This window comes from Anser anser, assembly GCF_964211835.1.
Source record: "Anser anser genome assembly, chromosome: 14".
Lineage (NCBI taxonomy): Eukaryota > Metazoa > Chordata > Aves > Anseriformes > Anatidae > Anser > Anser anser.
The window spans coordinates 15,446,100-15,461,440 of record NC_139735.1 but is presented as its reverse complement, the minus strand read 5'-3'; the positions used below and the strand labels follow the sequence as shown (position 1 = coordinate 15,461,440).

Sequence of the window (15,341 nt, the reverse complement as noted above, 5' to 3'; positions counted from 1 at the left end):
GTAAGTAAAAGGCAAGAGATCTGAAAAAGAGCCAGATATATTTTTGGTTTTGAGTGTCTTCTACCCTTAGAAACTGGAGATTCTTTAGAGGCTTCTAAAATACATCATTTAATAGCGGGAATCCTGCAAACATTTCATTTGGCAGCACATACTTCAGTGTGTCTTTGGACTTCACTCTAAGTTAACAACGTTTATGTCTTTTTTTTTTTTTCTCCTGCTCAAAATTCTCTCAACACGCTGCAGAAAGAACAAGGTGCTGAGTTCCCTCATGGTGTGATAAACCCGTATTTTGAAAGTGAGACTTTGAAATGCGCGGCCTTAGCGTGCAGCAGAGAAGCGAAGCAGCGCGGCTGCTTGGGAACAGCCATCTCAGGCCCTGCAGCGCCGGTAGCGCTAACAAGTCTAACATTTCCTTCTGTCTCCTTCAATTACACCGCTGCTTTATCACAGTATGCTCATTGGCTGTATATGTAATCCGTGTGTTGTGTGTCCATAACACCATGTAATTGGGCATAATGCAAGATTATTATCTATGTGCATGCAATGGATAGCTACAAATGGTGTATCTGCAGGCTGGTAACATTCCCTAGAGTGAATTGCTGTTATAATCTCCGATTACTGCTTCTCCCCTAACTGCCATGGTTTCCCTGCTTCCTATCCCCAGTGCAACTATACATTCAGTAAATGAGACTGGAAAATTTATTAGGACTTAACCAAGGCATCTCCAAGCATAATTAAACCTCTCATGTAAATAGTTTTCTTGAGAATGTTACTTCTGTTTGAAAGTGGGTGAATTGATGCAAAAATCCCCTCTGAGCAGCTCACCCCAGATGGCCAGTGGAGCTAGAAGGGAGCCCAGCAGCCTGGCTGTGACAAAAGGGCAACTTCTCAGAGCCCAGAGCCTTGGGGTGGGGGGGGGGTGGGTTGAGAGCTGGACCAGCATGGCGCTAGGTGCTCCCGCCAGGGGTGGGACAGGAGATGACAACTGTAGACCCCTTCCAGCCCTGAAGCACCACCTAATATGACTAACAGCATGGGCAGCGTACCAGTTCCAAAGACTGATTCTAAAGCTATTTTTAGTAATAAAACCAAGACTTGATTAATGTTTATACTTAACTTAGAGATTGTAGAGAGGAAGGAGCTGTATTTTCAACAGCTGTAAAGTGCTATTTTTCACACAGGTCGGAGAGAATTTGCATTAAATTAAATATTTACTACTTCGTATGGCCTCTGATGAAAAAGCAAAATGGCTTTGGCACTCACTCGATCCCTCAGCACTGAGCAGTTGTCCTCACCCTTGACTTTCAAGGCATCCACGATTTGCTCTTTTTAGGCAAGGTGCAAAACCTGACCAGATCTCTGAATTCTGGTGAGTCCTGAGTCCCTCTTTTACTCAATCCTCTGATCTCCCCACGGCCTGTTTAAATTAAAGCCCACAACTACCGTGCGGGCATGTAATGAAAGCAACTGATGCTGCACTGATGAATCCATTACTCTCAACTGTTAGAAAACATAATGATCTCACAAGGGGCCTTATTCACTGACATACAGCAGTAGAGCTCTGATCTGACACCTCAAATTAGCAGCAAAAGCAATAACAGCTGGGATTTTGTCTCAATATTTGTACCCAGCTCTGAAACGAGTTGGTGCTATGCAAGTGTTATTTTTAAACACAATGTTATCCCAGGCAAATAATCTTCTAAATAGTCTCCAGGTGACATGAAAGATCCACAGAAATAAATAAAAATAACTAGTTGCCAATTTGTGGTTTCTGTTCTAGTATTAGTCTTTGCTGATATGCTCACAAATGTTTTCATCACCGCAACATGAGAGGCTCTAGCATCATTAGCCTGGGAAGCTGATGTCAGACATCTGACGAGTCTCGAGGATACAGAGAAAATAAAATGTTCTTTTTAGAAATGTATGAAAAAATAAAATAAATAAGCTTACTACGGAATTACAGACAAAACAGCCAGAAACATTTACTGCTACAACTCCCTGATTCTTCCCATTCTATGACTGATTTTAATTTGCATTTAACTTTCAGATTTTAGCTATTTGAGCTTATTATAAAGGCCAGATGTTTGAGGCATATCGTTTTGTTTTTTTCCCTTGAAGGAATGATATTACTTCTAAACACATCAGGCTTTGGGGCAATTGGGTTGTTGTAATAGGAAGTTCTTTTTCTTTCCTTTTTTTTAAAAAAAAAATCCTGTTGCACCCCAAGCAATGAACCTCCCTCTGTCCTCCCCAGAGACTTGGCTGTGCCTTGGCTGGAGTCTCTGGGACTGGCAATGTCAGGAACCACGGTTACGAGCAGAGGAGAAGGAAAGACAGGGCTGCAGCTGAACAACTGGTGGGCAAACTGTCTGGGTAAGGAGCCTGGGACCAGGAATCAGTGTGAATGGATAAAAGAAGCGAGAAACAAATCATCTGGGTCTGTACAATTAAAGATCCTATTGCTGTACAAATACAACTGGGAGCAAAATTGAGGATTCTCGTAACTGATGTCTGGTCACTAATGCTGAAACCTTTCTCATATTATTTGAAGTTCTGCATTTGTGTTGCATGTGCACACATCATTATGCTGGAATTTACTCGCTTACACCAACAAGCAAATTAATAAAATGTGCTAAAACAAGATAAAGTAGAAAACACAATAATAGAATAGAATAAGGTAAAATAAGCTGAGCTAAACCACAATAAGTTAAAGTGAAATATAACAAAGGTTATATAGAGGATAACTGTACACTGTTCATTTGATTGTGGACTTTGCTAGGTGTCAAGTCAAGAACTGTCACTCACATGGTCTTACATGAGACATCTTCCCACTTCCCCTTAATGAGGTCTCTCTTTCTATAAATAGGACATATCCATTTTCCCAAATAATCAAATCACCTCTATTAGCTGTACAAAATGCAGATACCAGTTGAATCTTCTGTTTCCATCTAATTTCCATGCCTGGTGAGGGTTAAAAAAGCTTTTCAAAGAAATTTCAATCAGCTTTTCAATCTTTTACAAGATCTTATAATTCTAGGCAGAAAATACATATTCAGTAGGGTCTGAATGGAAATTTAGTTACAAAAACATCAAGACAAAATCAAAAGAACATGGGTCAAAATTCCTCTGCAACTGTTTTATTTTAAAATTAAGGATACTCCAATGGGCTGTTTTTCTAAAGTCAAAAATGGCATAAGAAGTACTGCCTTTACTTATTTTCAAACCAAAAACATTTTCTCAAGTGTTTGCCCAAAGCCTACACATTTTTTGCTACACCATATTGGGAATGACTGCTGTGGCTCTAAGCCCCAATTACATCTACATTTTTTTTATAAGTATTTGGACTCAGAGAATAAAAAAATATTTATGCAAACACTGAGTAAATGTTCTACAGCATCAGGGTGGTTTTGGTTTCCACAACTGATGTTACTGCCTAGAACCATGGGAAACAAGTACAACTATTATAATACTGAGATCAGTGACCACTGAAGTCAGTGCAAATACTGCTGCTGATTTTAACAGGCAGTGAATATAGTTCCTGCAGTCTGCTTGTTTAGGCACAGATTTTCAATGGAGGCAGAGGGATCAAAAATATAATTGTGTTCAATTTCAACTCAATTTTACAACTGAGAATTTGCAGATTCATTTGAAAGTCCCTTGTTTGGTGAATTAGTATACTTAAAATAATATTAGAAATATGTCTTTAATATAATTCATTTGTTAAATAGATACACTTTTTTGGGTTATATAGAGATCTCTTTTAGTAAATATGGATCTCATTGCTACACAACTGGCTGCTTCTCAGATACTATAGTTCATAGATTCTGTGTCAAAATCGATGGAAACTGGATTGGGTTTTCTATGCATACAGAGGTTTGAAAGCCCACTGGAGTGTATTTATGGAAAGGATGAAAAAGAATCAACAAAGCAGAATTTGATGCATCAGCACTTTAGCAAAATAAAATGGATTTTGTAGCTTCCTGCCTGAACAGTTTCTTCTGTTTAGTCCTTTCTGATGCTAGAGCAACCTTGTAGACATAGTCTAATTCAAACTAACACTGTTCAACCCTATAATTTGGAAGGAGCAAGCAACTTCTGCCATTTGCTCAGGATGAAGTGCCTTTCATGATGCAGATTTCCAAGACCAAGGTAAAAGGTTTCAGCATTGAGCCAGCTGAGTGCTGTGGTTTCCTTTCAGGACCTCCACCAAAATAAATTCTAAATAAACTTATTAAATTTGAATTGGAAGGGAACAGTATCATTCTTCAAAACTGTGTTTTAACTGAAATTAAATAAAGAACTTATGAACTACTATCATTAACATATCATTTTCATGCTTTATGACATACCCAGACCCGAAAACACATTCCAAGTGATGCACCTAAGTTGGCTGTCTTTTCAGACGCAGAGAAAATGACAAAAAATAAGAATAACAAAATAAAAAGGGACTTCTATATTCATTGAAAGGGGCTATGTTACAACATTGGATGAAGTGGCACTCACCCTGTGCCAGCCTGGTGTCAGTTCATCGACTGCCGCAATGCGACACAGCCTGCAGGACTGCGGATTCCTGCAAGTCCCATGGTGACCACTAGGACCAAAGGAGGGACGAGCTGGCAAACTCAGGTGTGCAGCATGGCAGCTGCTGGGGAGGCAGACACATAACAATAATCAGAAACAGCAGCAGTTTAGCCACTGTCTGGGTGTCAGTGCAAAAGGCTTTACAAAAGCCTTTTAGAAAGCAGGCGACTGGAATATGTGGAGCGTGGGCTGCCAGAACCCCTTGTTTCTGTTTCCCTCCAATGGCAAACCTAACAGGTCCTGCAGGCAAAATTACACCCATCATTCCCCTTGCCAGAGCAGCCCCCTTAATTTCAGAAGCCCAGCACCTTGGCTGCCCCTCAGTTCCCAATACCATTGGGATTCCCACTGGGAGTGCAGCAGGAGGAGATTTTTAATAGCACTGGTAACATGGCAAAGGGCATGGCACAGTAAGGATCTGTAAAGGCAATCTCCACTTTGGACAGCAGACAGAAGAAGAAAAGAAGCAAACATTGTAAAGAGGGAAGTTGCACTTCTGTTACCAAAAACCCCTCCCCAAAACACAAGAGATGCAGACAAATATTTGCAAAATAATTTTAGATCCTAACAATACGTAATGCCCCTACTTGCAATTCATACATGTTCTAAGTTAAGATTAATGCACAGTCTAATATAAATCCGCATGAATGATAGGGAACGTGTGATATACACATTCTGTGAACTTAGACCGGCATGTATGAGCATTTTTCAGGAAAAATTACCTTTTATAGAAAAAAGAAATATTTTGAAAAAAATAAAGCCAACACATAGTTCCTAGACAAGGGCAATTATGTGTTTCTTGCTGAAGCTGGAAAGGGATCTGCTTTCCATCAGGAATTAAACATCAAGTTTTCTTTTAGTAATACATTAGACAGCGCTTGCGTGGATCGCACAGGAAAATAGTCAATATGTTTAAAAACACCTGCCTTTCCCATTTTTAATTTTCTCCCAAACACCACCTGCCCATGAGAAGCAGCGATACCTACTTATATTCATGCATGCGTATGCAATAAAGCTAAAAAATCATAACCATTTGAATATCAAATACTCACAGTGTTTCATTTGTGTTCAGTCCAGAGTGAAAACACGCCAGATAAAATATATACGAAGAAAAATTTGAAGTGCTCACAATTTGTTCAGGAATATTCTACAAGCGCAAGAAACAGCTACATAAAAGGAGTCAATTGTTCTCCATATTTGACTGTTCACCTGTAATATCTGTACCCCTAGCAAATAAAATAACTGCCATTGCGGATGGTCTGTCCTAACTGCTTCAGCCTAAGTATTAGCTGAAGCACCTCACCTGCTTTCTAACGCCCTAGCCGTGGACGGGAAGACAGGGTGTCTCTCAGATGAAATGGACCCAACCCTTTTAAGACATCGCTGAAATTGCCCAAGGAGCCAGTCAGAAGCTCGGGTGTGCGGAGCGGACTACCCCCTCCCAGAGCCCGCCCAGCCTACAGCCTCCTCTTGCACCAACGGGGGCTTCTCAACGGCCTTCAGGCGTCGTCGCAGAGATGCTGCAATGCGGCAATTTATCGATCGCAGTAGCGAAGTCCAAAGCTGAAAGCCACAAACAAGATCTGCCTTCCCACCCTCCTTTTTCCCTAGACCACCACCAAAAAAGCACTCTTGGTGACACACACAATCTAAGATTCTAATGGCAAAAGAGGCGAAAACAAATCTAAATTACCAATCTGGTGAACAAAGACCTTGTTCAGTGCATGCTCTTATATCCCTTCATCGTGGCCATCAACCTGTCTTCCACAACGTTCTCTTTTGTTTTACCCTCAAGCAAATCCCCATCTCAGCCTGTCTGGCATTTGCAAGCCACAGATATCTCCCACCCGCTAGCACCATGAAGACGAGGTATATGTGCAATTTTTTAAAAATTACTGGCAGTAGTGTTCTTTATTTCTTTCAGTGGCTTTATTTGCCCACTTCATTTGATGCTCTTTCAAGCTGTTTTCTGTGATATCTCTAACATACTCAAGAGCAACATGCTATATTACAACAAAGGTTTCTGGATAACCAAACATACGTTTTAAAATATCTTGCTACTAAGGATCTGCAGATGACCACAGCATGGCCAGCCATCATCCGTGCATACTGAAACAAAGCCTTCAGCCTATTCACCCCAAAACAGAAACTCAAGAAATACAATTCAGCTTTAAAAGCATCAGACCAGTTAACATGAAATCGCTTCACTTATGATAACAAAATTAACATAGAAATTGTGATTATTTGACTTCAAATTACTTTAAAATCATTTCACATTTCTATGCTTAATGCAGCTCTTAAATTTTCTTGTTTGTTAAACAGAACTGGATATGCTATGTAAAGAAAGTGTAATTTACGTTAATCATATACCTTTCTTTTTAAACTCTTCATAATTATTTTTCATGTATTTCATCATAACATAAAGGTCTAATTACAACATATGTTCTTTTAACATGTCTATGTTAGGCACCCAAAATATGTTCTTGTATTTTATGCATAACCTTGTGAATAGCAGAAAAAATACACTATTGGATTTTAGATAAGAAGCTTCTACGTATGCATTTGCTTACGTATAAATGTAATTATCTACTTCATTTTCAAGCCAAATATCTACATCATACTGTTTTGATTTCAAATTTATCACAGATACAATATTATTGTCCAAGCTAAAAATGTTGGAAAATACTAATAATAGTACCCTGATCCCAGCAACTACAGATCAAGGTTAAATATCTGACACACAAGGTTAAATATCTGATTGTGGCACACCAACACTTCTCGTACACAGAGCTCTCATGGCAATTGTAACCTCTATTTCCAAAGAAACCAGGCGTTTGAGCTCTCTCTTCTGTAAGGATTGACTACAGCTCCGAGCCTCTCTGTTGTTCTACCAGCACAACGGAGAAGCGAATGCAGCCTCTGAAAAAGGCAGACTATTGATACGCCTATAGACCACAAACAATACCTTAAACTGTATGCAGAGAAAAAGCGACAATCCTTTATATGCTTTGAATTTTTGTTTTAAATTGGCATTGTGGTGATTGACCCCAGAGTCAGCAGCAGTTGCTGCATTCACTGCCAGCTTTGGACTTGGTGTCACAGAAGGGCTGAGGACATCCTGGTGTATTGGGTGTTGATAACACCAAAGCCTTGGCCACATGGGCACGCAGCCTCCTCTCCCAACCAAAAAAGACCTTATTAATGCCAGTGGGATTACATCCAGCTTGTCTGGGGAGTCACACAAACAGCGAATTGTGAATCATGGCATAAAGTGACTACTCATCTACTTTGAACGTACTACTTCCCCTCATAACTCCATCATCAGCTCAACTTCATCTGCAAGGAGCTTTATTCCCATCTCAGCCTTCAGCTTAGCTTTTGGATAAGGTGTTCAGCTGTATGTCTGCATTAAATATACAGTTGAGTGTCCCCAGGATCAAGTCATTCACATTCATTTGACTTTCAACAGGCAAAATGCTTGTTCTACATCTTCTATATTACTGACGAAGAAACTATATTAGTCAAAGGGGAGGTAGGGCAGGTCACAAGATGAGCAGAGCATACAAATGAAACAATTAATACCATGGAAAAAAGGTTTGCCAGAAATCCCTGTGTCTCAGGGATTTTTGACTTCGGAGTCTCTCAGCGCAGTGATTGCAGCACCAGTAAAGGACTTACACTATGCGAGATGTAAACCTGGGCTTTCTCAAAAAGCACATTGGTCAGTGATTCATGAAACTAATAATTCTAACCTGGCGCTGCTCTTATCTTGATAAGTTCTGCAGCCTGCAAGGCTCCAGGCTATTCTTAAAGGAAAAAAAACCACCTCCAACCTAATGGAAGCAGGAAAGGAAAATGAGCACAGCATTCAAATACTGCATATGTTCCAGGAGAGAAAAAGACATTTTCTCAATATATAATATAATATGGCACCCACACTGAGGACTGATAGAAATGTTCATCAATTTGCTGGGACATGTCTGGAACACTGCAGGATTAGAAAAATCACTGATCAATGAATTTATGCAAATATATTCCCCCCCATAAAGAGAGAGTTACATTACATCTGTAACAGGCATCACTGATTTTCAGAGGGCCTCAATTGCCTGCTCTTATTTTATCTCAGCTGGTCTTTGATATAAAGCCTGTCACCATGGTGCCATCTGGATAGTGTTCCTTTCACCATGCTGTACTTCCAACCTCACGTTTTGTAATAAGTTGTAGAACAGAGGTTATCTCAGATTTCATTTCCATATCTTGAGCAGTGATGCCAGATCTCCCACGGAAATATATCAGCAAATAAAAACATTTCTTATCAAGCAACTGTGTGAGTACCCCATCTTTCCTCTGTCTATTCATGCTAACTATTTATCTCATTTCACCAGGGTCCATTGGGGTGCAGTAGCTCTCTAAAAAGTTCTCCAGAAAAAAGCCTTTCTGTAGTTAATCTCATCGCCAACTGATTTATATAACAGAAAACTTAAAAGAGTAACAGCAGTATTCAGGAGCATTTCTCATTCCCTTAAAGATCGACAATGATACAGGAACCAGGAAAAATGGGAAGGATGTAAACTACTGGACAGTTGAGTGAGGAATGGAGTAAAGAAAAAAAGAAAATTATCATTTGTCCACTGATACCTCTATGCTCGGGGTGCACCCTTTCTCAATTGCCAAACTGACTTGTTCTTCCTCTGACATAACCTGACTTTCTGCGATACAACCTGTGCACAGAAAATGGGGATAATCTTAGGAAATCCAAGCTCTGTTCCGTGTTTTGGGGATTTCAACTAATGGGTAGACAATTCAATTACTCATACACTGCCAGTAACTACTCCAGTTTTGTTTTTATCACACACACACTATGCACATGCTGACTGATCAAACAACTAAAGATTTTTAATTAATTTTTATTAATTTACATACATTTAAAATAACATATATCCTCAAGTTTAAAAAAAAAAGGCTAATCATTCCAATTTTAATGTACTCAAGTATTAATATGTAAAGCAGCTATGCACAACTTTTTTAGTAGAAATCTCATTTTCGTTATTGTATTTAGGTATTTTGGTATCAGTTATAGGAATTTACGGAGTTCAGATTTGATCCTGATTGCTTCACCCTATCATAATTTCCAGCAAAATAGAGGAGGAAATCACATTTGTGTGGCATTTTCAGGCTTTCATTAAGCAATGACATCTCATATATTTAGAATTATGTCATGACTTTAGCTCCCTGACTCTCCAGGTTGGGAAGGCAAATAAAAATCTTCTATCTAGTGAAGACATGCCCAGAATAGCATTTTGCAAATAAGCAAAACTGATCATATAAGTGGATGTTCGGCGTACAGATGACAACCACAGGAAACAATTAAATCCTGGCTGTAACAGAAAATAACAATTTTCATAAAAGTTCTTAAAAGTTTGTTAGGACAAAAAAGCGGTGTATTATAAGCTCATGCATCCATAGCAACTCTATGTGAAATTTCAAATATTACTAAATTTTTTATGAAACTCAATCCTTTATAACAGGAATGCATGGGATTGAAAAATGAAAGCATGAGTAACCGTAGTGCATTTGTAAAATACTTGCTAGGAACGGATGCTTTACCCAACATACAGAAGAACTGGGGGATGCAGACCGCCAGTCTGGACGGCAGATCGGATGTGTCCCGCGCAACCCAACTCGGTGCTGAATCAGAGTTTGAAAGAAAACAGCACGTAGCACTGCGTGCTCCTGGGCATTTATCGCAGAGGCATTCAACAAGCAAGACAGAAGCACTTTGTGGAAAAAAGGATATACTCAAATGCTGATATAGCAATTGCAGTTTCTAGGTTCAACTATTATTTTTATGTTAAGATTTCAGAGATGGAAGGGTGGGTGGAGTGTTTTCATTTATTCTTACCTTTTTTTTTTGAAGATAAAATATTTAGGGCTCATTTGGAATTAAAGTTATGGTTTCAAACTGTCGTGGATATTTGGGTGACTGTGCTTGTACTTCTTCAGTATTACTTGTGCATGAATTATCACAATTTTTCACACTAGAGTGCTCAGAGTTGAATGGTGGATTCCTGCATGCATATTTTGTTGCTAGACTCTTAATGGCAGTCAGTGCTCATTCATATCAAAAAGCAGGTGAAGCTCAGGAAAAAGGATTTTTTAAGGCTGTGAGATGTGTAAGACCTACAACTAACACAATTAACAACAAGCAAAACCCTAAGTTATTCAATACGAGATCTGTAAAGTAAGAACACATTTACCTTCTTTAATAAAATTATATCAACAATCCTCTTCATATTAGCTCTTGATTCGATAATATCTTTTGGTGTAGGATTATTTTTTTTTTTTCCCCAGAAAAAAATGCAATGAATAAAACATGTTCAAGCTTCTGTCTCTATTAGCTATCATCTTAAAGTAGGAGGAAAAGCAGCTTTTACAATGTAAAACAAGTAAAATGCTTCAGTTGCCAACAATGACTCATAATTCTTTCTATCCTGTCCACATGGCACTACTACCATGTCACCACACAGCTTCCAACCTATTCCATTAGAAATAAATAAATAATTAAAGTTTTTTTTTTTTTTTGCTACATTGGGTTCTGTATCTTGCTGAGAAATGGATCCTAAGAATGAGGTATTGTTCAGCCCTTACAGACTAACGACAGCAGCATGATCATTTGCTCAATCATAATGGTTTATCCAGTTTGACTGGGCTTTTCGAATCATCTTGAAATTAATTCCTTTTATTTATATATCCAATGAGACTGAAGGTAAAATTCTGAGCTCTGAAATAGTTTTATCTCCTATGCATTGTATGGTTGAACATTTGGATATGAAGCTATGGTGTAACACATTTGTAATCTATAAAGGGTATGTCTTATTGCCACACCCCATAGGGAATAGTGGACAATTATTTTGAAGGTTTTTTCTTTTTTTTGGTAAACAATCGTAACTCGCTTACAGCTACAGTAATAAATATTTCTCAATAACACTGTTATTGACAGGTATTGCCAGAGGACACAACTAAAAATTAAACAGAGCAGAAAACCTTCTACTAAAAACAACAGTTAGTGAAAGTTTCTCACCAATTTTCTTCAACTTTTGTGCACATTGCTATTCCAACAGGTCATAAGTTAATTAATAACTTGCATCACTCCTTTAAAAATACATGACACTGCCATATGTTATTGCTATATTAGCGGTTGCACACACCTTCCTATCTTGGAATGCAAGAACAAACCCAAGGAAGTATGTTTTACCATCTTACAAAAAGGGAGAAAGGAGGGATGTCAACCCCCCTACCTTGTCAACAGAAACAAATCTTTAGGGGAAGCAGTACAGAAAGTCTGATGCAAAAATGAACAAAAGCAGCCTCAATCCAAAGCTACAAAGAAACAATGCTTAAGTAAGCTGTCAGTTGTGTGTCATTTCTCAGACATTATCTTCACCTTGCTGCAGGGGCAAAGACAATCAACAGAAGGCACCAAAGCACTGAGTTCGCAACATTTTCACAGCTTTTTAATCCAAACTCGCAGTTACCAGCGGCACTGTGCATCTGTATTATGGTCTACAGATGTCAGATCACAGGATCAGGGGCACCTTTTGGGGCCCCTGAAACACTGAAGCTCATACACAGAGACGTGATCAAAAGACTGCTGGTACTGGGAGCCACAGTCAGTGCCGGGGTCTGACCCAAGCTCCATATGAAGTTAGCAGCTCAGTGCGCTGTTTAAAGGACTGACATTAGTAATGAATTTCAGTAATGTTTTCATCTCTGCCTCAGTGCTGTTTGTCGGGATAGAAACTTATCACTTTTAAAAAGAAAATAAAAGCAGTAAATGAAGACAGCTTGCTTGACAAGCAGAAATAAAAAACACGGACCATGGAGTGCTCTGTGATTTGGAGGACAATTGCACAATTTCTTTCCATTCGTACATCTACCAAATCACCAAACTCCTTACAGTCATATTTTTTGATGAATTCAAGTTGAATGAAGAATGCAATCCAGAAACCAAAATGTTTTTACGGTTAAGTGTTAATTTAATTTCTGGGTACCACTAAGCATTTTGTCTCTGCCCCAAGTAATCTACAGAAATTTGGAATTCTGTAGACAGATGGGTAGGTAGAGAAAAGATGCAGAAATGTAAATGTTTGATATTAAAAAGGTCACAAGATTTCAGTAAGTTAAAAAAGTAAATAATTTGATACCTTTGCAAGCTGTTCAAACAGATAATTACTTTTTTTTTTCAGAATCATTAAATATTTTCTACATATTGCATTATGAGTTAAAATATATAAATATATTTGCATAAAATATACAGTGGCAAACTCTGCTCTTAAATGTTATCTTGAAGTCCTTTGGTTTCACTTGATAATATTCTTTGATGGTTAAAATTGATTTAACTTTTTTCTTTTCCCTTTTTTTCTTTTTTTTTTTTTGTTTTTTACATTTATGACTGTTTTATAACTAAAGATATGATATACCATGAAGCATTAAGCAAATGTATTTTGTTAGATATTTAAATGCTAAAACTTTCTTTCAAGAAAAAAAAAATCAAATGAATTTTGAAGTATACAACTCAAATTTCGTGACTGAGAGAAAACTAACTTTAAAAATAGATATTATCAATCCTATTTTCTAATTTTTTAGAATTAGGATTGATCTGTCTTGTAGCAGTATGTCTGCGATGAAAATTAAAAATGCATTAAAGAATTGAATATGATGTACTTTATACAGTGGAAAGAAATCTTCCTTTTCTCCCACCCACAAATAGCTGGTGTAGAATTAACCACTAAATTAATTCAACATCCTGGGGAAAAGGAATGCATTTTCAGCAGCTTTTTCAGAGCCTGCAGAACTTGGTATGTTACAAAAAAAAAAAAAAAAGATTCCATTTATGTCCAGTCTACTGTAGCAGAAGTTATAGCACAGTCTAGTGTCGGTGGAGGACTGATTCTCCCACTGCAGAGAACATATAGGTTTTTTTTTTTTCTCCTTTCTTCCTTTTTTTCCACCACACAGTGGACTCTTTCACCACACAGACAAGTAAAACATTATAGTGGCAACTCACTGCTTTTCCTTGAAAAGGCTGTTAATATAGAATTCAAACAATACTCGATAATGTAAGCTCCCATGTAAGAAACTCTTCAGATACCTCTGTTAGCTCAATGGGAGCAACACACAGTATATGATCAATAACAACGACCCAGCTTGGGAGGGAGAGGGACCACGGCTGTCTCGGATGATTACGACAGACAGACAGGCACAGACACCACTCCTAGGTCTCTCAGCAAACTGAACTTGCTTCTGCTGCCGCCGATGGCAAAAATCCTTTGAGCATCAGTCCAAGGTGGCTACAGCCCTTGGGGAAGACTTCACAGTATTATCACATGCATATTAAAAAAAACACAACTTTGGTTTATGGCACATTGCCATTCCTAAAGCCTGTTGTATCGCCCGTTCTCAGATGCCAAAGGCGATGCATTGAGTCTGATGAATCTGCAGCTGCCAGGGCTGCACGAGGCAGGTGCAGCCTTTAACCACCTACCATTTGCTGTTTCATACCACTGAACTTGAGGGCAACCTTGTCAGCAGTCTGAGCGGGCCTTCCCTACTGCATTTAAGTGTAGGCCATTTCAGTGCTGCACCAGCATTAACTTCACTCCAGATGTGAAGAGTCTGAATTCAGGAGTGTTCCAGTCCCCTGTACCCACTGCCACCATTCCTTTCTGGCATAGGACCGAGTGCTTTCAGATGTATTAATGCTTGCAGCTCTGCAGTATTAACTTTCAGGTAACAGGAAAAGCTTTGTATCAGTTCATATGGTCAAACTATGTCCCAGAAGAGGTCTCTTTATGTGAACAAGTACCTGTTAGTAATAAGGAAATTATCTGCTCTGATACTGAGTTCTGGGTAATATTGGATTTTACATTACAACAGCAGTGCTCTATATCTAAAGCAGTTTTTCTCGGTTACAGTCAGATTCCACTGTCTTTTTTTTTTTTTTTTAATCAACTGTGCTGCAGCTTTAACAGCCAATGTGTAAAGTTTGTGGCACTGGAAGAGTACAACGTGGTGTTATTTCAGCCCTTGGAGCAGGATCCTCCCCAAAAGCCAATGACTGCACTGAACAATCCTGCCAAGCCCCCGTCTCTCCTCCCTCTTACATACCAAACACCTTTTAAACAGCTTTTTGTCTAGGTCAGTTGTCAGATACCTCATAACATTACTCCCTCCGAACCTGTTACCCGTCTGCTACCCAACATTACGCAGACCTGGGCTGGTGTTGGCTGCAGAGTGCACATCGCACGCACTTTGCATACTGCCGAACCCCATCTGCTCCATGCAGCAGCAAGAGCAGCGATTTCCCCGCTCCTCGGGAGCGGTAACAGACAAGTCATCTACTGTGGTTTAATTAGCGTGACATTTCACTCCGCTACCTATCCCACCGGTGGGAGGGCAGCAGATTAAGCCCCTGGATCCCCCCCGGCACCACAGCCCGGGGAGAGGCACCCCCCGCCGCCCCAGCAAAGCGCCAAGTCAACTCACAGGATCTCCAGGTCGCGCAGGGCTCGGAAGGCTCCATCTTCGATGCAGCTGATCTGGTTGTTGTCCAGTTGCCTGCAGAAAGGAAGGGAGAGGATGAAGGCTGGCCGGTGGGGGCAGAGCTGCCTTGGAGAACCGGGTGGGGGGCTTCCCCAGCCCCGAGGGGTCCCTCCACCTCCTCGCAGCGGCTGCTCGCCGCCCCGGCGCAGGGCTGCTCA

At 39.5% G+C, this 15,341-nt stretch overlaps 1 protein-coding gene across 12 annotated transcripts in view; it reads right to left on the bottom strand.

The window, feature by feature from the left end:
- SLIT3 (slit guidance ligand 3) overlaps positions 1–15,341 on the bottom strand; it is a 512,478-nt gene that overhangs the window by 211,135 nt on the left and 286,002 nt on the right. For all 12 annotated transcript variants that reach the window (XM_083798318.1, XM_083798310.1, XM_083798313.1 and 9 more), the window contains one exon: positions 15,127–15,198. In XM_083798318.1, coding sequence (XP_083654444.1) covers positions 15,127–15,198 — 72 coding nt within the window. The remainder of the gene's footprint in view (positions 1–15,126; positions 15,199–15,341) is intronic.